Source organism: Dromiciops gliroides, chromosome 4, assembly GCF_019393635.1.
Source record: "Dromiciops gliroides isolate mDroGli1 chromosome 4, mDroGli1.pri, whole genome shotgun sequence".
In the NCBI taxonomy this organism is placed as follows: domain Eukaryota; kingdom Metazoa; phylum Chordata; class Mammalia; order Microbiotheria; family Microbiotheriidae; genus Dromiciops; species Dromiciops gliroides.
Window position 1 is genome coordinate 193932664 of NC_057864.1, and position 23712 is coordinate 193956375.

Here is a 23712-nt window from a genome sequence, read left to right on the forward strand (position 1 = left end):
CATTGTGGACAGGGGCAATGCTTTTGGAGGTAGCTAGGTGGTTCAGTGGATAGAGCACTGAGCCTGGAGTCAGGCAGTTGTTCTATCATTTCAGTTGTGTCACTTCATGACCCTTTTGGGGAGTTTTCCTGGCAAAGATACTGGAGTATTTTGCCATTTCCTTCACCAGCTTACTTTACAGATGAGGAAACTAAGGCAAACAAAGTTAAGTGACTAGTCCAGAGTCACACAGCTAGGAAATCTCTGAGGCCACATTTGAACTCAGGTCTTCCTGGCTCTCAGTCAGGCACTATATCCACTGCATCACCTAGCTACCCAGAGTCAAGAAAGACCTGAGTTCAAATCTGGCCTCAGATAACTTACTAGCTCTGTGACCCTGGGCGAGTCATTTAACCTCTATTTGCCTTAATCCATTGGATAAGAAAATGGCAAACCACTCTAGCATTTTTGCCAAGAAAACTCCCTGGACAGTATGGTCCACAGGGTCATGAAGAGTCAGGCACAACTGAACAACAACAATGCTTTTGATTTTATTTCCAGCAGAGAGGCTGGCACATAGTAAGCACTTAATAAATAATTGTTTACTTGACTTGGCTTTGTATTTCCAAGATTTAGTATAGTGCCTAACATACAGTAGGCATTTAATGAATGCTTGATTGATTTGTTGATGATATTCTTCAATTTTCTTCTTTCTGAAGGAGGCAATGTTAGCATTAACAACCTGGACAAGGTTCTGGAAAACTTGGGGATAAAGCTCACAGATAGAGAAATTAAGGAGCTACTGAATAACCTGCCAGTTGATGGTGAGCATTTCTTATGCCCCTGTGTGCTTTGGGGGAAGATTTTCCTTCCTGTCTGAGAATTTCTGAAAGGATACTATTTTAGATAACATAAAAGAACATAAGTACCTATAGAGAAAGCCCATCATAATGTATGATGAAATATTATCTCTGACTGAACTTTCAAGTCAAGAGTCTCCCAGAATGCCACTGAGTAAAACACAGGAACGAGAGACTCCTTACTCTTTACAACAGACATCACCTGGGCTGCCTAATGACCATCTTTGAGGGGGAGAAGCCCAATATGACTGTGATCAGGGAATCCTAACCAGACGGATGAAATTTTCTACCACTGGACTTGGATTCAAAAAGACCTGAGTTCAAATCTTACTTTAGACACTTACTGGTATGATCCCAGAAAAGTCATTTGTTTGTGCTTAACCTTTTTTCCGTCATCTGTAAAATAGAGATAGTGATAGAATCTACTTCATAAGGTTATTCTGAGGATCAAATGAGAAAACATATTTATATACATATATATTGCATTTCAGCCCTTAATATGTTATATAAATGCTAGCTATTTTTATTACTTCAAAAGACCTGGGGCAGCTAGGTGGTGCAGTGGATAAAGTACTGCCTGGATTCAGGAGGACCTGAGTTCAAATCCGACCTCAGACACTTGACACTTACTAGCTGTGTGACCCTGGGCAAGTCACTTAACCCTCATTGCCCTGCAAAAAGAAAAAAAAGAACAAAAAAAGAAAAGAAAAGACCCATGTTTTCATTGGTGTAAGTAGAGTGGATGTCTGCTCACTTATAACCCATGTACACATAAGTAAATCCTTTCATTTTTCTTTGGCCAAAAAAAAAAATGATCTAGTGGCTAACCTTCTGAAAATGATCCATTATCTATTTGCTCTTGTACAGGAGACCAATGATGATTTGCTAGCAGAGTTTTTTTTTTTTAATTTACATCACAATGGTAACAGAAGCCATGTTATGTTCCAAGCTACTTTTAAAATGGTGGATACTTGAAAATATTAAACAGAGCCTCTAACTGGGCCTAGATTCATGATCTCAGAAGAAAAATGGGGTCTTCATCTCTTAAGAACTTCTGGCCAGTTGTCAATGGTTATGAATCTTTAATATTTCAAAAATCCATGACCTGGTCAATGTGAATATTATCTCCACCAACACATTTTGCAACTCCTCTGTGGTTTCTTAGGCTGCCACTGAGTGTCCATTGTGGACAAAAAACAAAAATTAATATATGAATTAAATTGACACCTGCAAATGTACAATGTGAATGTGGGTGGAGAGGTACAAGCAGATAGATTGTAGAAGCAGAATCAACAAGTCTTGGCAATTAATTGGATGTGAGGAGGAGGGGAAAGGGAAGACTTAAGGATGATACCCAGGGGATACATATCCAGTAATGATTCCTGTAGCACTGAACTCACAGTATTGTTTGTGAGGCTTAAGTGAAAATATTTATGGAAAGTAATTTTTATATTTTAAAAGGATACATAAATGTCATTTACCACACGTTTGACTTAAATAGAGTAAGCTTGTTCTTTAGTTAAATGCTTCAACTTCTGGGCATTTAACAAAGTTAGCCTACTAATGGCATTTTTTTCTCCTAAAGGGGCCATATTTTTTTCTACCTGAATAACTTAAATGCTATTTAAATTTACTATTTTGGGGGCAGCTAGGTGGCACAGTGGATAAAGCAGTGGCCCTGGATTCAGGAGGACCTGAGTTCAAATCCAGACTCAGACACTTGACACTTACTAGCTGTGTGACCCTGGGCAAGTCACTCAACCCTCATTACCCCTCCCCCCCAAAAAAAATTTATGTGTGTGTGTGTGTGTGTGTGTGTATATATACGCACATACATATATATATATATATATTTTGTAACAAAATTTTCTTACACAAAACCTATTAGACAAAGCAAATTTGCAAAGATACATAAAATATTAAGCACATATAAGATTTTAATCAGAACATTGAAAGAAAAAACTAGCTCTTTTTTACCTTGTGTTATAAAAAAAAAAAGAGTTTACCAGTATTCAAGGTCTTATCATATTGATATTCCATATTGATCCGCCCAGGCCAGCGCCCTGGAGAGGACACTCCAGCTACTCCTCATGGGGTAGATACAACACAGGATTTGGCAGTTACCAGTTATAAGTCACTCAGGAGGTGCGGCTCCCATATCGGACTGTACAGCCATGCTGTGGCCTGTGGCTCTTCAAGGCGCTGATCCATGGTCGGCCATGACTGGTGGAGGCCTACTATCATGTCCATGCTAGGAAGGGACATGGAGATCACCTAGTCTGGTCTCTTCATTTCAGAGAAGGAAATAGAGTCCAGGAGATAGGAAGGGACCGATTCTTTCCATCTTTCCCTTAAAATGTTCTGAATCTGATATGCCAAAATATAATGTCTGATTTCAATAAAAGTTCTTCTGATACTCAATAACAAAGAGGAGGGAAGCTCCCTAAATGATTGGGTGAGATAGCTATGTGGTACAGTGAATATAGGGCTAGACCCAGAGTCCGGAAGACCTGAGTTCAAAGCCTTAGTACAAGCTGTGTAGCCTCAGCAAGTCATTTAACCTCTCTGAGTCTCAGTTTCCCCATCTGTAAAATGGAGATAATAATAGCACGTGCCTCACAAGGTTCTTGTAAATCACTTTGCAAACCTTAATGCCCTATACAAATGCTATTATTATTATTACTTTTATCATCATCAGTATATACATTGAGAGCTTTCTTCATTCCTCAGCTGCCTATTGTAAATTAATCTTTAGAGAATATAGGATCAAATTCCAAGGGAATTAACTGGGTTCAGAAAAGACTTAAATTCCTCTGGCTTCTCTCATCATTTCAGAATGTACTGTAATACTCTTTTTGTGAGATTCTGCATTCTCAGATCTCTGTCTAATCTCTGCTTGTCTTGTAGCTGATGGGAAGGTCGCCCTGAATAAAATTATGGAGAATGTGAAATCTATTAAAGGTGAGTAAGAAGTTATGAAGAGGGGCGACTAGGTGGTGCAGTGGATAAAGCCCTGGCCCTGGATTCAGGAGGACCTGAGTTCAAATCCGGCCTCAGACACTTGACACTTACTAGCTGTGTGACCCTGGGCAAGTCACTTAACCCCCATTGCCTGGCCAAAAAAAAAAAAAAAGAAGAAGAAGAAGTTATGAAGAGAAGGCAGATAAAAACCAACATCTCCATATTTTGCACAGAAATCCATGAAACAAAACATGACATAATGGATAGAGGTATAGCCTTAGAGTCAAGGAGTCCTGGCTTCACAACCTGCCTCTGACACTTACTAACTGTGTGACTGTGGGGCAAGTTACTTCTTCTCTCAGGCAGCTTTCTAACAGAACATATTATAAATCATTTCTTGATCTGCATAGACAGAGATGATCAATTTGTAAATATTTAAGCACTCATTACATCTCTGCTAGGCACTGGATTTACGAAAAGAAAAAGCCATGAAATAGTCCCAGCTCACAAGGAGCTTGCCTGTACACATGTAAATTTATGCAGAATAAATACAACAAGATTTGGGAGGAAGGGAAATCAGGAAAGCCTCCTCATAGAAAGCAGAGATTGTGGTTCATCTTGAAGGAAGAGAGGGACTCTGAGGGGGAAGTAAGGAGAGCAAAGGGGATAGATCATAAGATAATGCAGAGACAGGAAATGGAAGGCCATGTGTAAGAAACAGAAAGAAGGCAAGGGAAAGTGATGAGAGAGGAATTTACATATTTTATCTAGGAGGAATAGGGAACCAGGGAAATTTATTGGGTGATACGGTCAGTAGATCTGTGCTTAAACAGAATCACTTTGGCAGCTGAGTAGAAGATTAGGTTGGTGGGGGAAGACTGTTGAAGGCAGGAATCAGATTAGGAGCCATTATAACATCTCTTCAAGGGAGAGATGAATGACTTAAGCTACAGATATGGCTGTGTGAATGGAGCGAAAAGGGGGTAGATGTGAGCGATGTTATGGAGGGAGAAGTGACAAGATTTGGCAAATGATTGGCTATGGAGAAGGGAAGACTGTTAGAGTCAGAAGTCCAGATAACAACTGGGACACTCCCTATTGTGGATGAAGGCGTTAAATGATCATAACTCTATTTAAATCTACTTACGAACTTGCCAAATACTCTCCAGTCTCTTTGTAGCAAGAACTGAATTTCCTAAAATGAAGTATGCTCATGCTTCACTTTTGCTACAGTGTCGAGACAGACAAAATCGTAGGTCTCCAAGCCAGCAGTAAAGTGTAGGATTGCAATATGATCAACAGAAATTATTGGGATAAAGGCAAAGAAAACCAAACCCTGCTTATTAGCTAGATCTATGTAGCTTAATGCGGCTTTGACTCGTCAGCCTTCACCAGACAACTGTATAATGATCATTTTACATTCCTCAGTGTCGGCCTCTTTGGTTAGCATAGTCCCCTGAACCAGAAGGAAATAATTTCTTTTTCTGAATTCCCAAGTGACTTTCCCTTTATGTGTAGGTTTATCTCAAAAGCTAGCTCTCCTTGTTAATTTTGATGAGACACCAGAATAGGTGGCATCTTTCACCCTCTGGAGTCATTATATATTCCTCACATTCCCATTATTCACCATTTCCATCTTTTATAAACAGAAAATATTGATGCTCAAAACCTGGAAAACTTTCTGAAAGACATGGGGATCACACTCACAGAAGATGAATATCAGGATTTCCTGAAACGCCTGTCTGTGGATGGTAAGTATTCCACATTACACCATGGCCATAAGGGGAATTCGGGTTTGCTTGTGTGAAAATGCCTGATACTTTCTAAAGAAAGATGCCTCAGACCACTCCCTAGGCTAGAGTTCTTCAACTTCAGTGCAAGCATAAAGTCTAACCAGTAGAAGATAATGGGGGGGCAGCTAGGTGGCGCCCTGGATTCAGGAGGACCTGAGTTCAAATCCGACCTCAGACACTTGACACTTACTAGCTGTGTGACCCTGGGCAACTCACTTAACCCTCATTGCCCTGCAAAAAATTTAAAAATTAAAAATAAAGGAAAGGGTTAGGGGAATGTAAAAGAGAGTAGAGTTGAGGTGGTAGAAAAGTAACCCAATATCATCTCAAATGGAAAGTGATGCTATTTCCATTCAACCCGAGTAGACTAGCAGAGGGGCTGGGGGATTCTGGACAAAAAAAGCTGGAGGAATGTGAGAGGAAACAGGAGGCAATGTTTATTTGTCTCAGGGCACAGGGATATAGGGGTATTTGCCATGGGGTGGCACTTCACACTCCTTATAAAATATTAATGGTAACCACAGAAATGTAGGAGACATTTTCCTGTCCTATATTAGACTCTTGGAAGGCAGGCCTAAATTCTGTTGCTCTGGCCAATCTAGAAATAAAAAGTAAATGGTTTCCTTTAGATTTGGGAATTTACAATATTTCACAGTTTCTCTAAACTTTTGCATGGGTTGGTGAAAGGACACCTCAGATCCCTTCAAAGAGGAAAGCAGGACCACATTGGGAATAAAGGACTGAAGTTTAAATCTCAGCTTTGTTGTTGCTTGTTTTGTTTTTCCCCTTAAAAAGTAAGCATTTTTTAAATGGGCATTTGTGAATAATATGAGAAATAATAGGGTACTAAAGGCATTCGAGGCAGCTAGGTGGTGCAGTAGATAAAGTGCTGTGTGTGGAATCAGGAAGACCCCAGTTCAAATGTGGCCTCAGACACTTCCTAACAGTGTGACCAGCTATGTCTAGGGCCCTCTGTCCTTGGAATCAGAAGACTTGAACTCATTTCCTAATTCTGACATTCACTTAGTTTCCCATCTATAAAATATGAGGTAAATGGTAGCGCCACCTAACTTACAATGTCATTATGAAAAGAGCATGTGGCACAGTGTTATAAAAATATGAGATACTGGTTGTATTACACTAAATTCAATTCAACAAACATTTATTAAGCATGTTCTATATACAAGGCAATGAAGAAGACCCAAGTTGATTTTGTCAGATATATTTCTAGAGCTATTGGATCTACAGCTACCTTCAAAGTAGCAGTATTTATCTGTTTTTCCATTGGTAGGAGACAAAAAAAAAATTTGACTGAGATTTCTCCATCTCCCTAGGTTTCAAATATTAAAATCAAAACCAATACGCAGAAGCACCTTCATTTTCCCTTCTTTCCCCTGTACCACAACATATTTCTTTATCTGTCCCTTTCAAATTCTAACTTTTTCACTTGTGTTTTGACCTTAACCACCTACTACTTTACTTTCTCCAGGACCTTAATAAACTATATGAATTCATCATATTGAAACCATTCTCCTTTCCTTAGTTATAATACTATCTGGAGGGAGAGATTATAAATAATTTTCTAAGGCAACACACTAGTTCCTGTCTCCCATAGAAAAATTGCCGACTTTATACTATTTTTCATCACTGCACTTTTGCTTTGATGCAAAATTTATAGTTTATTGATCACTTGTCTCAATGTCTAAAGACTCTGTGTCTTATTGAATTTTTTAGGCGGTGGAAAGATCGAGAAAAATAAATTGATGAATTGCCTGAAGGATCTTAAAGGTAAGTGAGAATTTATAAGAGGACATTAAAAGCAATTAAGAGTAGTACAATGGGAAAAAATATTGATTGGGTTCGGAGTAACAGGATCTAGATTCCAGTCCTAGCTCTTCCATTTACAACTTGTGGGACCTTAGGCAAATCATTTATTCTCTATAGCCTCAGTTTCCTTATATGTAAAATGAGGGGGGTTTGGATTAGCTGACCTCTGAGGTCTCTACCAGCTCTAAATCTATGAAACTATGAGGTCCTAATACTGTGCATTTACTAGGCTTGGAGTCAAAAGATCTGGCTTCTAGTTCTATCCTGTCACTAATTATCTGTGTACCTTTGGATAAGTCATTTCACCTCTTGACCTCAGCTTTCTCATCTATAGAAGGAGGAGCAATTAATCAATAAGCATTTATTAAGCACCAGCTGCATACCAGGCAGTGGGAATGCAAATACAAAAATGAGAGAATCTCTGACCTTCAGAAGTTTTCATTCTACTAGAACACTGATAATTATAATAACTCTAGCATGTTCCCTTCTTCACACTTTATAAACTACAGAGTATGTCTTTTTCTACCAACTCTTCCCCTTCTTTTCTTTTTCTTCTCTCTTCCTCCTGTGTTCTCTCCAGTTTCTCCTTTCTGTTATCTACATTCTTCTCCTTACCCTTTCTTTGTTCAGTTTTTCTTCCCTTTCCCCCTTTCCACTATTATTTTTGTCAAGCAAGTACCTTTCCAAATTCTATCTTTGACTATTTGTTCTCTTTATCATGAGAATAAATGCTCTATCCTACTTCACCTATCAAAATAAATTAATACCTTCCAAATTTCAAGTATACGATGTGTCAAATGAAGTTGTAAAAAACTCTTGAAAGTATGTTATAAAATAAAAGTTTGGAAATATAGGTTTACATTTTATAATCAACCAAGGAGTTCTCAAGCCTCATTATTTTTAATATAGATCACCAAACCAAGAACTAGTACTTTCCAGCAATATGGAATGAAAACCTTTCAAAATACAGAGACCTTGCAGAAGAAAATAAAAATATATTATAGGAACACAGTAAGGTACACATGACCCCTGTTGTCCTGTATGCTAACAAGGACACTTTCAGTAGACTTACAGAGAATTAAACTAAAACTAACCTCATTTTAAAAGATGGGAGCGGAGGCAGCTAGGTGGTGCAGTAGATAGAGCACCAGCCCGGGATTCAGGAAGACCTGAGTTCATATCTAGCCTCAGACACTTGACACTTACTAGCCGTGTGACCCTGGGCAAGTCACTTAACTCTCATTGCCCAGCCAAAAAAAAAAAATATGGGAGCAATGAGATAATAATAATAACCCCCTCAAAGCCCAGTTCATCATCTATGTTGTGAGGTGGGGGAGGGAAAAAGGAAAGAAATGGCAAAATTAGGGAATACCAGCCAAGGTGATGTATAGCAGGGACTTTGTGTACCTTAAGACTGCTGCTGGCAGCAAAACTCACAGAAGAATGTGCTGAAATCATCTTCTAACCAAGAATGGCTTGGAAGGTCAGAAGGAGGGAGCTGCTGTGATAATACAGGAGTCGGGCCCAACCCCACAGTCACCCTGACACAGATCCAGTCCCAGGAAGGCCTCACCAGAGAAGCAGACCCCCAGAGCTTCTGAATCAGCTGAAGCACCAGTGTCATCTGGAACTAAGTCTGGTGAGCAGGCTGAGCCCTAGGCAAGGGGGAGACCATAGGGGTCTATGCTGGTGCTAAGGCAGAACTTGGATTTTATACCCCTGCTAAGAACCAGGAGGTAGACTCAAGTTGCAGTGGCCCAGGTGGGGGAGGGGCACAGGCTTGTGGGAGCTGACAACCACAACACACAAAGCTGGTTGATTAGCAAGTTGGTCTGGGGTCATCTAAGGACCAGGGAACAGGCCAGGCAAGTGAAGAACCTGATTCTCCTTAAATCATACCACCTGGGACTTCTTAAGCTTGGGATACTGCAGCCTAGAAACAGTGCCCCACTTTAAGGAGCTAAGTCAAGTCAAAGAAAGGCAAGATGAGCCAACAGAGAAAGGTGAAGACCATAGAAAGTTTCTTCAGTAACAAGGAAGACCAAGGGGCACCCTCAGAGGAAGATGTCAACATCAGGGCTCCTATATCTAAAGCTTCCAAGAAAAATACGAATTGGTCTCAGGCCATAGAGGTGCTCAGAAAGGACTTTGAAGATAAAATTAGAGAGGTAGAGGAAAAAATGGAAAGAGAAATGAGGGTGATGAAGGAAAGACATGAGAAAACAGTCAACAGCTTGAAAAGTCAAATTGGCCAAATGGAAAAAGAGGTACAAAAGCTCTCTTATGAAAATAATTGCCTAAGAATTAGGATTGAACAAATGGAAGCCAGTGACTTTATGAGAAACCAAGACACAATAAAGCAAATCCAAATTAGTAAAAAAATAGAGGGCAATGTGAATATCTTCTGGGAAAAACTGCTGACCTGGAAAATAGGTCCAGGACCGATAATTTGAAAATGATTGGTCTACCTGAAAATCATAATCAAGGAAAGAGCTTAGACACCATCTTCCAAGATATTCTCAGGGAAAATTGCCCTGAAATTCTAGAAGAAGAAACTAAAGTAGAAATTGAAAGAATCCACCAATCACCTCCAGAAAGAGATCCCAAAAGGAAAACTCCTAGGAATATTATAGCCAAATTCCAGAACTCTCAGGTCAAGGAGAAAATATTGCAAGCTGCCAAAAAGAAAGAATTCAAGTACTGTGGAGCCCCAGTCAGGATAGCACAAGATCTAGCAGCTTCTACATTAAAGGACTGGAGGGCATGGAATATGATATTCCAGAGGGCAAAGGAAATGGGATTACAACCAAGAATCACCTATCCAGCAAAACTCAGCATTATCTTTCAGCAGAAAAAATAGGACTTTAATGAAAAAGAAGACTTTCAGATATTTGTGATGAAAAGACCTGAACTGAATGGCAAATTTGACTTTCATATACAAGACCCTAGAGAACCATAAAAAATTGGAGCTAGGGGACATACCTGGGATTGTGCAGTGGGCGACTGTCTTGTGTCTGAGGCCGGGTTTTGGCTGGGATCCCCCTGGGTTCAGGGGTGGTGCTTTGTCCACTGTGTCACTTAGCTAGATGATGACATCTTTAGGGTTAAATTGAGGGGTGAAGGGAATTCACTGGGGGAGGGGGAAGAGCAGAGGTGAAATCCTGCATGAAAGAGGCAGGAAAAGGCTTATGGAGTAGGGGAAGAGATAGGAGAGGAGCAGGGCAGTAAATGAATTTTACACTCATCAGAAAAAGGCTCAAAGACCTTAAACTCATCAGAGCTGCCTCAAGGAGGGACTAACAGACACACCCAACTGGGTGGAGTAATCTATTTAATATGGCCAGTAAATGAGTCTAACACTCTTCAGAATTGGCTCAAAGACCTCAATCTCATTAGAATTGGCTCAAGGAGGGAATAATGGACACACTCAATTGGGTGGAGTAATCTCTCTAACCCTGCAGGAAAATAGGAGGGGAAGGGGATAAAGAGAAAGGGGCAAAAGAAGGAAGAGCAGAGTGGGGGAGGGGACAGACAGTAGCAAATTCCTTTTGAAGAGTGATAGGATGAAAGAAGATGGATAATAGAATAAATATCATGGGGAAGGGAATAGGATGAAAGGGAAACAGTTAACAGTAGTAATCATGAAAAAGAGAAAAGGGGGGAAAATTGTGCAAAAAATATTTATAGCAACTCTTGGTGGAGGCTAAGAATTGAGAATCAAGGGAATGTCCATCAATTGAGGAATGAAGGAAGAAGCTGGGCTATATGATTGTGGTGGAATGGTCTCGTGCTACAGGAAATGACAAACAGGATGATCCCAGAAAAACCTGGAAAGACTAATGAACATCGATGTATAGTGAAGTGAGCAGAGCTGGGAGGACATTGTGCATAGTGATAACAGTATTGTTCAATGAGCAATTGTGAATGACTTAACTACTCTCAGCAGTGCAATGATCCAAGACAATCCCAAGGAACTAATGAGGAAGCTTACTATGCACCCCTATAAAAAGAACACTTGTGGATTGTACATGTATAACCTGGTTGCAATCTTGTGGAGGGGGGAGGAAAGGGAGGGAGGGAGGGAGAAAAATTTGGAACTCTAAATCTTATGAAAATGAATGTTGAAAACTACCCTTACATGTAACTGAAAAATAAAATAAATGTTTGTTGCTGAAAAAAAAAAAAAAGACTGCTGCTACAAGAGCTCTGAATGTTTGGCAGGAACCCTGAAATGCTGATAAACTGCACTGTGGCACTACCAACACTTGGCTAAGTATTCCAGCCAATATCATTCATTTGATCCTCTGAATCTAAAAAATGCAGGGGGCAGCATAGCTGACCTTACTTGGAACTATCATGATGATTATTACCTAGACACAAAGGACAGTGGAGTGGTACCATGTTTTCTGGCACCACAAGAAAGACAAGATATGTCAGAACAAGTCAGGAATACCAATACCCTACAATGACCACTGAAACAGGCAAACAACTAGGGTACAAGAAATGGACTAAAAATACGATGGCTTCTCTCTTATGTGCCAGAGCTACATCATAACAAAATTGGTAACAGATCTTACCAGCTACAGGCGGGTAACTGAGGGAAGACAACTTTATTCCAAAACCCAACAAAAATGAATAAAGAGCAGAAACTGAGGTACTACTTAGCTCTTAGAAGAAAAAAAATCTAAAGAAGCAGAAAGCAGTGAAAAAGTCAAAACTTAACACAAACTCTAAAAGTTAGCTTATCCAATAATGAAAAAGATGGAGAAATTAATGCCATTGTCTTCAAATAATTTTGAAAAGAAGAGATGGGCATATTTGGAATTTTGAAAAACTCTTTTTAATTTGATAGTAAATGTCTAAATAGCACACCAACTGGCAAGACTGCAATTCAAATAGGTTGGTATCTGCTATAACCAACATGAATTTACATTCTCCTATAATGTTTATTAGAAAGTATAGGGGTGGGGCAGCTAGGTGCCTCAGTGGATAAAGCACTGGCCTTGGATTCAGAAGGACCTGAGTTCAAATCCAGCCTCAGACACTTGACACTTAACTAGCTGTGTGACCCTGGGCAGGTCACTTAACCCTCATTGCCCTGCAAAAAAAAAAAAAAAAAAAAAGAAAGAAAGTATAGGGGCAGCTAGGTGGTGCAGTGGATAGAGCATTGGCCCTGGAGTCAGGAGTACCTGAGTTCAAGTCCGGCCTCAGACACTTAACACTTACTAGCTGTGTGACTCTGGGCAAGTCACTTAACCCCAATTGCCTCACCAAAAAAAAAAAAAAAAAGAATTGTTGATATAAGATGTGATGTCCTCCAGGGAGACAACTTAAGCCTATTATGGTTTTGCCTACTATTATAGCCATTATTATCACTCCTAAGTAGAACTCCCTCTGTCTTTTGAGCCAAAGACGAAGTCATACCAAAACATCATGTTAATAACTTGATATGTATGGGTGACATCAAGTTATATGGTGCCCTAAAAACCACTGCTTCGTTTCAAAGAAATTTTCTCCAACAATGTCAAAATGTCATTTGGACTCAGTAAGTGTAACATTTTGAAAGTGTGCCAGGGCAGAATACAGACAGAATGCTTTAAGATGGAATCCAGAGGTCAACTTGAACCAGCAAATGAAAGCAATACTTAAAAATTCTATAGTCTCTTCTAGGCAACACCTCAAGATGAAAACTGATCTCCTCAGCTCCCCTGGATTTAACCGTCATCTCTTTGCAGATGATTCTCAGGTCTATTTATCCACCCCTAACCTCTCTGCTAACCTCCAGTCTCACATCTCCAACTTCCTACTGGTCATCTCAAACTGGATGGGCCACAGGCATCTTAAACTCACGATATCCAAAATTGAACTCATCCTTCCTAACTTCCTATTCCTGTCAAGGTCACCACAATCCTCCCAGTCCTCCCACCCAGGCAAGCAAAATAGGTGCTATTCTCAGCTTCTCACTCTCTCTCACCCCACCCCCACATCTCAATTTGTTGCCAAAGCCTGTTGATTCTAGCTTTTGTGTAATTTAAGATTCTAAATGTGGATTCTAATCTGTTCCCCCAGTTTTGGGGGAAACTGACTAAAAATCACTGATAAAACGAGTTTAGGTTTTTAAGGGTTTATTGGAAAATAGAAAGAAAAAGATTGAGAACAGAATTCTAACAGCCTGGCATTCCTATCTTTCCTCAAATTTCCTGTGAAGTCCTCTGCCGCCACCACCATCAAATCAGGAAGCCAAAAAACCCCTGCGCTCTCTGCGCAGGCTCCCTTTTCTCCTTCCTGTCTCCTCCCAGACCATAGGAGGCTCCTCAAGTTGAATGGCTGGTAGCCTTGATAGACAGCACCCATGAGCAAACGTCATTTCCTGATGCCAAGGAAAAGCCACAATGCCTCTGAGGCATTTTCCTCATGGTGGAGCTTTCCCACAGCAAGTCTCCAGTAGGTGGCGTCATTCCAATCATTACACTTTACAGCATCTCATATATGCCCCTTTATCTCCACTAACATTTTCACCACCCTTGTATTGGCCCTTATCACCTTACAACTGAACTAATGCAATAGTCTTCCTGTTGATGTCCCTACCTCAAGTCTCTCCACATCCAGTCCATCCTCCACTCAATTACCAATGTGATCTTTCTAAAGTGCAGTTCTGACCATGTCAAACCCCACTCAATGAACCATATTGTTGTTGTTGTTGTTGTGTTGTTGTTGTTGTTGTTGAGTCATTTCAGTTGTGTTTGATACTTTGTGACCCCATTTGGGATTTTTTTGGCAGAGATACTGGAGTGGTTTGCCATTTCCTTCTCCAGCTCATTTTACAGAGGAGTAAACTGAGGCAAACAGGGTTAAGTGACTTGCCCAGGGTTACACAGCTAAAAAGTGTCTGAGGCTGGATTTGCATTCAGGTCCTCCTGACTCCAGGCCCAGCACTCTATCCGCTGTGCCACACAGCTGCCCCTACATTCAGTGAACAGTAGTAGCTCCCTATTACCTCCAGACCAAATGTAAAATCCTACATTCCTCTTTCAAAGTCTTTCATAACCTAGCCCATACAATCTTCCCCATACTCTGATCCAGTGACACTGACCTCCTTGATGTTCCTCAATCAAGACACTCCATCCCTGAATTCTGAATTTTCACTGGCTGTCCCCCATGTCTAAAAACAGTCTTTCTCCTCATCTCTGCCTCCCGGCTTCCCCGACTTCCTTCAAGTCACAGCTAAAATCCCACCCTTTGCTAGAAGCCTTCTTCTAGTCTTCCCTCTGAGGTTACCTCCAATTTATCCTGCCTTTGTCTTGTTTGTACACAGTTATTTGCATGTTGTCTTTACCATTAGAATGTGAGCCTCTTACAGCACTATTTTTTACCTTTCTTTGTATCTTCAGCATTTAACACAATGTCTGGCACATAATAGGTGTTTAATAAATGCTTGTTGACTATCTATGTTAAGAGACTAATGGGAATCCTAAAGTCAAAGCTTGGATCTAGAGCAATGAATACTTATATGAGTACAGGTATACCAATACCAGTCTTAATGTGTATTATTAACATTGTAAAATAGATGACAATAGATCTGAAGGTAGTCAAACAAAAACCTATGCAATGTATAATGATAAACAGGAAAGTTTATCAAAAAGGGAGGAAAATATTGATCAGTGTCCTCAGAGCAAATACTAAACAGGTTTAAAATCTAAGAAATACTTTTAGAACAAACAGATCTCTTTTCATACGGTAATAGTAAAGGCTGACGATGGGTATATGTCACTTGGATTTGCTGAATGTAATCAAAAGTATTTTGTCTCCAAAACAGCTAAGATCAATGAGTAGAACCAAACGGCCTTCCATGAACTACATCCACACGAACTTGACCAATTTTAAAAGCTTCATGATGCTTTATCTTTTTAGTCAGTTAACATAGGCAAGCATAGAAGGTTTTTCGCTTTTTAACATCATCTGATTTTTTTTCTTATTCCTATCTTTGATCATTTTCATTTTTCCTATAGGAGTAAAGGTTGATGTCCATGAATTGGACAATGTCCTCAGCAACCTGGGGATGGACCTGACGGATCAGCAGCTTCAGGAACTGCTAACAGTTCTGCCACTTGAGTGTGAGTCTATCATATACTGTTGTATACCTCCAGGGAGCTCATCTGGTGGGGCTAAGTGAGGAACCTTGTGAAATTCTTCTGCTTTGATGCCACAGAGATGGTCTGAAATACAGTTTAAAAGACCTACCCTAGAGTCAGAAGAAAACATGACTCTAATCACTTACCTTTATGTTAGAGCAGAAATCTGTAAATTCATAAATGTCACCAGTTAGGGGGCAGCTAGGTGGCGTAGTGAACAAAGCACCGGCCCTGGATTCAGGAGTACCTGAGTTCAAATCCGGCCTCAGACACTTGACACTTACTAGCTGTGTGACCCTGGGCAAGTCACTTAACCCCCATTGCCCCGCAAAAAAACAAAAAAAAATGTCACCAGTCAAGATAATCAGTGCCCAAAAATGATACAGGAACCACTCATGGGTTTAAGACACAGGTAAGGAAGAGAAAGGTAAGAAAGGTATGTGAGGAAGTAGAAAATGGAGTCCAAGAGGAAAAAAGAAAGAGCAAGAAAAGGTACATTTAGAGAAAATTGAACAAGGACACCAATATAAACCATAGGTTGCTTAGTTTTGTTTTGTTTCAATTATCATATATAACACAAAAGTCTATACTGAAGCATCATCATGACATGGAACAAAAAGTGAGCTCCAAATAACGACAAAAAATTGAATTGATTCTATTCCAGCAGGTAGGAAATAACTTGTTAATGATATGCCGTCTGTATTGTCAGACCTAACTTCTCAGTGCCTAGGCTGTAGGAGCACATATTCTGACAAGGTCCCATGCAGGGAGGGATTTGAGTACAGCCTCACTGTACACTGTATCAGCTTTCCAAGGACTAGGTTATCCAGGTACAAAGAGGCTGTACAGAAAGCCCCACCAATAGACTGGCCAACTTGGTGAAGACTGCTGTGGCCATGGCAACTCATGAAACAAAGAAATGTACGAAATAGGTCTCAGTCCCCCTTTGATCACTCATGCTTCTGTGGTGACAGAGGAGAACTGGCAAAGAAAGGGTCAGAAGATGGTAAAAGTCATTATTTTAGGCCATCTATAAATGTCAGCTTAGCTACTGGTACTCTAAATGTAAGATTCTTATCCAGCAACCAACAAGTGAACATTCTGGGGGAGAAAATGAATCCTATTTACTTCCTAGTCCTTGGCCATCTTCTCATTGCCTTTGGGACCTGAGGCCAGGCTCTAGGGATTTTAACCTTTTCATCTCCAGAAATCCCACCCTGGAGCCCTGCTGTCTTGATTGGTATATGTTCTACCTGGTCCACAGCCATGCTTTACTTAACCCTCTAATCCACAACCACCTTCTTATCAGATTCCTTGTCATTCTGTATATAGATCCCCTTACCCCCTGCTTTCCTGTTATGGAACTATGATCAAAGCAATTCTGCCACTATTCTAGGAAGGGCTATGTCATTCTCTTCCTTTATGGTCCCATTCAAAATCCCTGGACCAACTTTTCTAGATTAAAGTACCCCTTCTAAGTCATCATGCCCCTAGGTACACTCCTTGAAGGCAGGGACTATCTTTTCTTTTGTATTTATGTCCCTGGCACATAGCACAGTGCTTAGAATATAGTAAGCACTTAGAATGCTTTTTTCATTTTTCATTCCTTCATGCCAATCTTGACATTTTACCCATAAATAACACCAAAAGACAAAAGGAAGTTGCAGCTAAATAGAAGAATGGCTCACAGGTTCTCTTTGGACAAGCAAATGAATGAGATGACAGAATTGTCATATATAGTATGGCAAAAGACATTCTCGAAAACAAATTGCAGAAATAGATATTGAGAAAAGTCAGACTTGTAGATTACACAGAAGATTCAAGCCTATGTACCAATAACAATATTAATTAGATTAATATGCCAAAATACTGTATTAATTATATTTGAATAGGCAAGAGATGGCTTGTTATTTATATGATAATCATGACTAAATTAACTGTATTTTCATACCATGAGTAAAGATTAAAATTCATACAAAGCTCTAAGAATAAAAATGAGTTTAGGAACAGTATCACTTCATAGAACATAAAAAAAAAGAGTAGAGGGACAAGTTGGTTTAAATGAAGCTTGACAAGAAACCCAAATAAACAAAGTCACCGCAAAAGTATTTAAAGATTAAAGGACAACAAACAAGTAAAAACTAGAGAAGAGCTGCAAAGATATTTTTAACTATTTTCCATCAAGAACAGTGAAGCCACCACATTTGGACTCTTAACATCAGAGTCACAAATATGTTTATATTAGTAAGTAGAATTGGTATTGAAGAGAACAAAGATGGAGAAAGACCAAACTGAGTACAATGGAATGGAAAAGTATGTATTAAGTGTTTACTATGTGTCAAGCAATATTGAGAATATAAATAAAAAACTGAGAGTTCCTGCTCTCTCACATTCTAATTGGAAGAGAAAACACATAAAAGAAGATTCAAATTCACGTTCACTTCATGACAGATAGAAATGCCAAGGAGTGGGGGCAGCGAGGTGGCACAGTGGATAGAGCACCGGCCCTGGAGTCAGGAGGACCTGAGTTTAAATCTGGCCTCAAACACTTAACACTTACTAGCTGTGTGACCCTGGGCAAGTCACTTAACCCCAATTGCCTCACTTAAAAAAAATGCCAAGGAGTGTTGAGATTCTAGGAGAGAAAGTATCAGGGCAGGTGGCAAGGTCCCAAGGACTTTGTAGAAGAATGGCGGGTCAGATAATCCCAGCCAAAATGAGATTTTGCTGGGAAAAATATAGGATTGTTGCTCAAGGTATCTGGAGGAGGGGACTGGGGGCAAAATCTTAGACCTTAATACATTTCAAAATGGATGCCCCTTAGCCATATCAAACTCAATATTTCCAAAACACAAATCAATGTCCTTTTCCCCAAACCCACCACTCATTTGAACTTTCCCATTTTACTAAGGATGCCCCCATCCTCCCAATCATCCAGGTGGTTCACAACCTCAAAGTTATCCTGGACTCTTCATTCTCCCTCACCCCATATATTGATAAATATTGTCATTTCTATTTCCACAGGCAATCAATAAATATTTAGCACTGACACTGTTCTCAATGCTGGATCTCTCATATCTGGCCCTTCTCCTTCACTCAGTCACCTCTCTAATTCAAGCCCTCCTCATCTCTTGCCTAAGCTATTGCAATACACTCATATTTGATCTCTTTCTATTTCTAATCCATCCTCCACACAGCTGCTGATGTTGTTTTCCTAAAGCACACCTCTGACCATGTGATTCACCTACTCAATAAGTTCCAATATATTCCTTAATGCCTCTAGGATCAAATCGAACTCTTTCATTTGGCTTTTAGAGTCATTTGCAAGCTGGTCTTCCCACACTCTATGATCTGGCCAAACTGGCCTTGCTGTTATTGGCACACAATTTTCCATCTTATGCCTCCTTATTTTTGCACTGACTGTACCCCATAACTGGAATGCACTTCCTCCTCATTTCTACCTGTCAGAATTCTGTTTCCTTCAAAACTCAACTCAAGCACCACTTTCTCATGAAGCTTTTACACACACACACACAGAATTACTAGCTCCTTCTTCCCCAAAACTATCTTTTATTGCAGGCCTATCTATTCTTTTTGTTCTAGTCTATCATCTAGTCCTTCCCTTCTCATGCTTCAACTCTCATTGCCCACTTCTCCTGACTGGACATTGACTCCACGCCTATTATCCCCACACCTGCCAGAAGTAGCCCAGAGCCCTGCTCCACTCCAACCAATGCTTAGGTCTACTATATATGCATCAATCTGCATTCAGATTCCATAAGTTCTTTCTCTGGAGGTAGATAGCATTTTTCATCATAAGTCCTTTGGAATTGTCTTGGATCCTCGTATTGCTGAAAATAGATAAGTCATTTACAGTTGATCATCATACAATATTGCTGTTACTATGTATACTGTTCTCCTGTTTCTGTCCATTTCATTTTGCATCAGTTCATGTAAGTCTTCCCAGGTTTTTCTGAAAGCATCCTGCTCATCATTTTTATAGCACTATAGTATTCTATTTATGCAATTTTTTAAATTATCTTACTTATCACTGCTTCTAAATCTTACTTTGTCCCTCCCTTACAGCTGATGGGAAAGTGGATCTCAACAAACTGATAGAATTTGCAAAGGCCATCAAAGGTAAGTAATTAATAAGCAATATGAGAAGATGTTGTAGAACTGAGACTTTGGTACCTCACATTTATTCCTAAAAACCTCATTGCTTTTTCCTATACTTGATTTGTTGGTCCTATTCCCTAAACTATCTATTATAGAAATCATTAAATTCTAATTATTAACAGGTTTTCTCTACATGACTATAAATTTTGGCAAATAAGTTAATATTTTATTCTCTGAGCTTTTTTAAAACAAATTTTTCCCCATGGTAATATACAGACAGCCTAATTTTAAGTCAAATAAGTGAAAAAGTTGGCAGTTATTACTTCAGTCCTTCAATCTTTGGACATCTCAGGTGTCCCTGGATTGCCTCAAGGATATTGGTGTGGCCTGCAAACAATATAAGTTATTAAGTTGTTTTTCCAATCTGTGACACTGTCCCACACCAACAAAATAGCATGGGGCAATTTCACCTAGGTTATTCAGTGAATCTACTGGTTCTTCAGTCTGGCTACTTCCTCCACTGACACAAATCACAATTTCCAAGCATCCTTATCTTGTACAATTCTAATTTCCCCATTCATCCACTATAGGTGATCTATCCAATCCAAAATCTTTCTGCTTTTATTTATTTACATCTTAGTGTCTTAAAAATACCAGGATAGCATTTGGGCTGGCTCATCTGTTGTCTCTCATTTTTTTTTTTTGCAAGGCAATGAGGGTTAAGTGACTTGCCCAGGGTCACACAGCTAGTAAGTTTCAAGTGTCTCAGGTCGGATTTGAACTCAGGTCCTCCTGAATCCAAAGCCAGTGCTTTATCCTCTATAGCACCTAGTTTGCCCCGTCTCTCATTCTTACTACCTCACCAGCCCATGTTTTTTTTTTCCCTTTTTTTCCCCCAATCATACTTATCCTCAGTACTGTTTCTTAGGTCATATCTTACATACAAGTCATTATTATTAACATGCAACATGTTACAATAGCCTATTTATATCCACATTGAGTCTTTACATTGCCCTTTATTTGTTTCTTTTAACTTTAATTTTTCTGAGATTGTGTTCTATGATTTATAAACATATAGTACTCCTTTCCTTCCCCCTCACTCCCTCCTGCCCCTCTTTATTTTTCTTCATTTTAATTCTCCCTTCCTGGACCTTAGAGCTGGCATTGCTATCTATAGTCATTGGTTCACCTTACATTGGCTTGTCTTACTGGTTCGCCAGCTAAAAAGATGGCTAACTCTTGCCATAGAAGAATTTTAATTGAAAAATCAAGCAAATAAGCAAACATTAAGTGCCTTCTATGGACCAGGCATTGTGCTAGGTGTTGGAGATACATATATCCCAAAAAACATCCCTATTCTCAGGGAACTTATATAATGTATTAGGAGAAATACAACATAAATATAAACATATATGTATGTGTGTGTATATATAACACATATATGTCCATACATACATATATATATAATGAATACAAGGCAGTTAGGGAGGAAAGCTTTGCTCTACCAAATAGGAAAATCAGGAGACACTTCATGTAGAAGAAAGTGGTGCTTGAGTTGCATCTTTAAAGGAGAGGGACTCTGTGATTTGAAAGTGAGGAAGAAGTACAGCAAGAGAAAAAGCAAAAGAGAGAAAGAGACAGAGAGGCAGAGACAGAAAGAGAAAGAGGAAGAATAGAGAGAAGGCCAGTTTGTGGCTAGAATGACAGGATGGGACCAGGTTATGAAAGGCTTTACAAACCTGAGTTTATATATTTGATCCTAGAGGCAAGAGCAAGGCACTAGAGTTTATGGAATAGTAAGGGAGAGATGCTGTCAGATCTACTGAGCTCAAGGAAAATCATTTTGAAAGCTGAATATACAAGCCAAATCATATCTCTAAGGCACCATGTTGTGAACATAAAATTGACCACTAGTCACTTCTATTAATTCCTCTCTTTAAGCCCACCTTCCCAAGAAACACTAAATATTTACCAATTTCATAAGGATTTGGTTTGTTTTGATTGTTCTAAACAAAGCCTCTGGAGGTTTCCTGGCTGCAAGCTGGGTCTTTAAATGTGTCCCTCACATGCAGACACTTTTAGAAATAACAGTTTTCCAGTCTCTAATTGTCAGGGATATCAACAGTAACCAGATCCACTTATAACCAGAAGTCACCAACACCTAGAGTTGGTATTCTTTCTTCTACTATTTACTAATAGTCCATCTTCCATTCCTTTTCTTTCCAGCCTTCATGGCTTAATCAATTAATGAAATTTTCCTTCTATACCATTCATCCTGACTTGGAGAGGGATTAGAGTGGTCAGGGATTGGCTAGTTAGGAGCTCCTTTAACTCAAATAATTGTCAATATGCAAATTTGTTTGTGGAAAGTTTAAGAAAAAGTTTTCCCCTTCTCATAGGTCCTGTTCAAAATCTCCGACCATTTCTAAAATTCTAAGGTTTCACAATTCTTCCCTTCCAAAACACACACACACACACACACACACACACACACACACACACACACACACACACACACCACTTCTCTGGGAGTAATCCTTTACTGGACAAGCCACTCTGAAAAGCCTGGAGCTCTGAGATTGTAAAGATCCTCTGCGTCATTCTCTCCATGAGAATGAGCAGTGAGGTCACAGTTGTATGATGGAACAAACCCCTTATTGGGTTCTTGATCATTTGCTGATCAAGGCCCAGAGGTGGTGAGTGGCATAGTTTAAATTTGTTATTTAAACTTCAGAACTCAGTGGGATTCTATGCCAAGATCCCAGTTTTGATTTGCCACCTGTCACTTTTGCACGGGGGTAAAAAAAAAATAGTCAAAACTAATTGAATGATGGGGTAGATTTTATAGTGTCATGGTTTGGGGGCCCCTTTGGGGCTTTCTGTCTAGGTAATAAGTTCCCCACCCATTCAGAAACAAATACTTTCTAGTCTCAGGACTGAGCAACTTCAGGAGAAATCAAATAGAGTTGTGTTTCTGGTTTTTTGTTCTGAGTGCACTATTTAACAATTGATCTTCCGGGGCAGCTAGGTGGCGCAAGTGGATAGAGCACCGGCCCTGGAGTCAGGAGTACCTGGGTTCAAATCCAACCTCAGACACTTAACACTTACTAGCTGTGTGACCCTGGGCAAGTTAACCCCAATTGCCTCACTAAAAAAAAAACAACAAAACAAACCCAAAAAAACCAAAAACAATTGATCTTCCATTCTTCTTCCTCATCAGCAACTCTCCTGGAGGCTTTGTCTGTTCTCTGAAGCTGCCTTCTTTTGGAAGACAACTTAGAACATAAAAATCAAGCATATAAACAAAGGAAAAACCCTACCAATGCAGTACCCGTAAACCCCGCCCCGTCCAAAGTCTGACAATCAGACATTACTCAGAAGAGGAGGGGGGAAATAGAAGGGGGAGGATGGCCTTGGGATATATTCAGGAAGAGTCTGGTGTAACTGGACCATCATTCTACTCCTAGCCACATACTGGGCCACAAAGGACCGAATGGCAGTGATGCCTATAAAAGGTGGCAAAGTAAGGACAGGCCACCCAGGTTGAGAGCACAAGACAGTGAAAACACTGTAGAAAAAACCTACACACAGCAGAGCTTAGGTGCCCCAGGTGTGTTGAGTGACCAGGCATCTGCAAAATGGAAATAAATATTACAAACTCCTCAGTTTGCTTGTGACATTAGACACAATTGCCCTCAATATGGCAATTTTTATTTCTAAGCTACTGACTATCCCTCAAAATCTGCCTGGTTTGACTTCCTGGGGTTATATTGTTGAAAGTGGGAAGAAAGAGTAACAATGGATCCTGCCCCATTCATTAAAGCTCTCTAGGAGTTATGGGAGGTGCTAAGGAGGCTGTGTCTCCTTTACCCACATCAGATTGGGCACAGGTGATGGCCCAACCATTCTCTGAAAACATTTCCTTATTTTTGTTCTTCCTTCTGAGTCCATGTTACAATAATATAGAGGAGGCAGCTAGGTGATATGGTGAATAGAGTGCTGGATTTAGAGTCAGGAAGACCTGAGTTCAAATCCAGACTG

At 39.8% G+C, this 23712-nt stretch overlaps 2 protein-coding genes across 2 annotated transcripts in view; both read left to right on the forward strand.

Moving 5' to 3' along the window:
• The window catches only part of EFCAB13 (EF-hand calcium binding domain 13), a 50428-nt gene extending 28613 nt beyond the window's left edge, over nt 1–21815 (forward strand). The window contains exons 11-17 of the mRNA XM_044003284.1: nt 699–803; nt 3747–3800; nt 5450–5551; nt 7328–7381; nt 15430–15534; nt 19639–19692; nt 21688–21815. Of these exons, the coding sequence (XP_043859219.1) occupies nt 699–803; nt 3747–3800; nt 5450–5551; nt 7328–7381; nt 15430–15534; nt 19639–19692; nt 21688–21815 (602 nt within the window). The remainder of the gene's footprint in view (nt 1–698; nt 804–3746; nt 3801–5449; nt 5552–7327; nt 7382–15429; nt 15535–19638; nt 19693–21687) is intronic.
• Nucleotides 15494–23712, forward strand: part of EFCAB3 (EF-hand calcium binding domain 3) — a 35655-nt gene continuing 27436 nt past the window's right edge. Inside the window, exons 1-2 of the mRNA XM_043962868.1 lie at nt 15494–15534; nt 19639–19692. The gene's annotated coding sequence lies outside the window, so the exon portion shown is untranslated. The remainder of the gene's footprint in view (nt 15535–19638; nt 19693–23712) is intronic.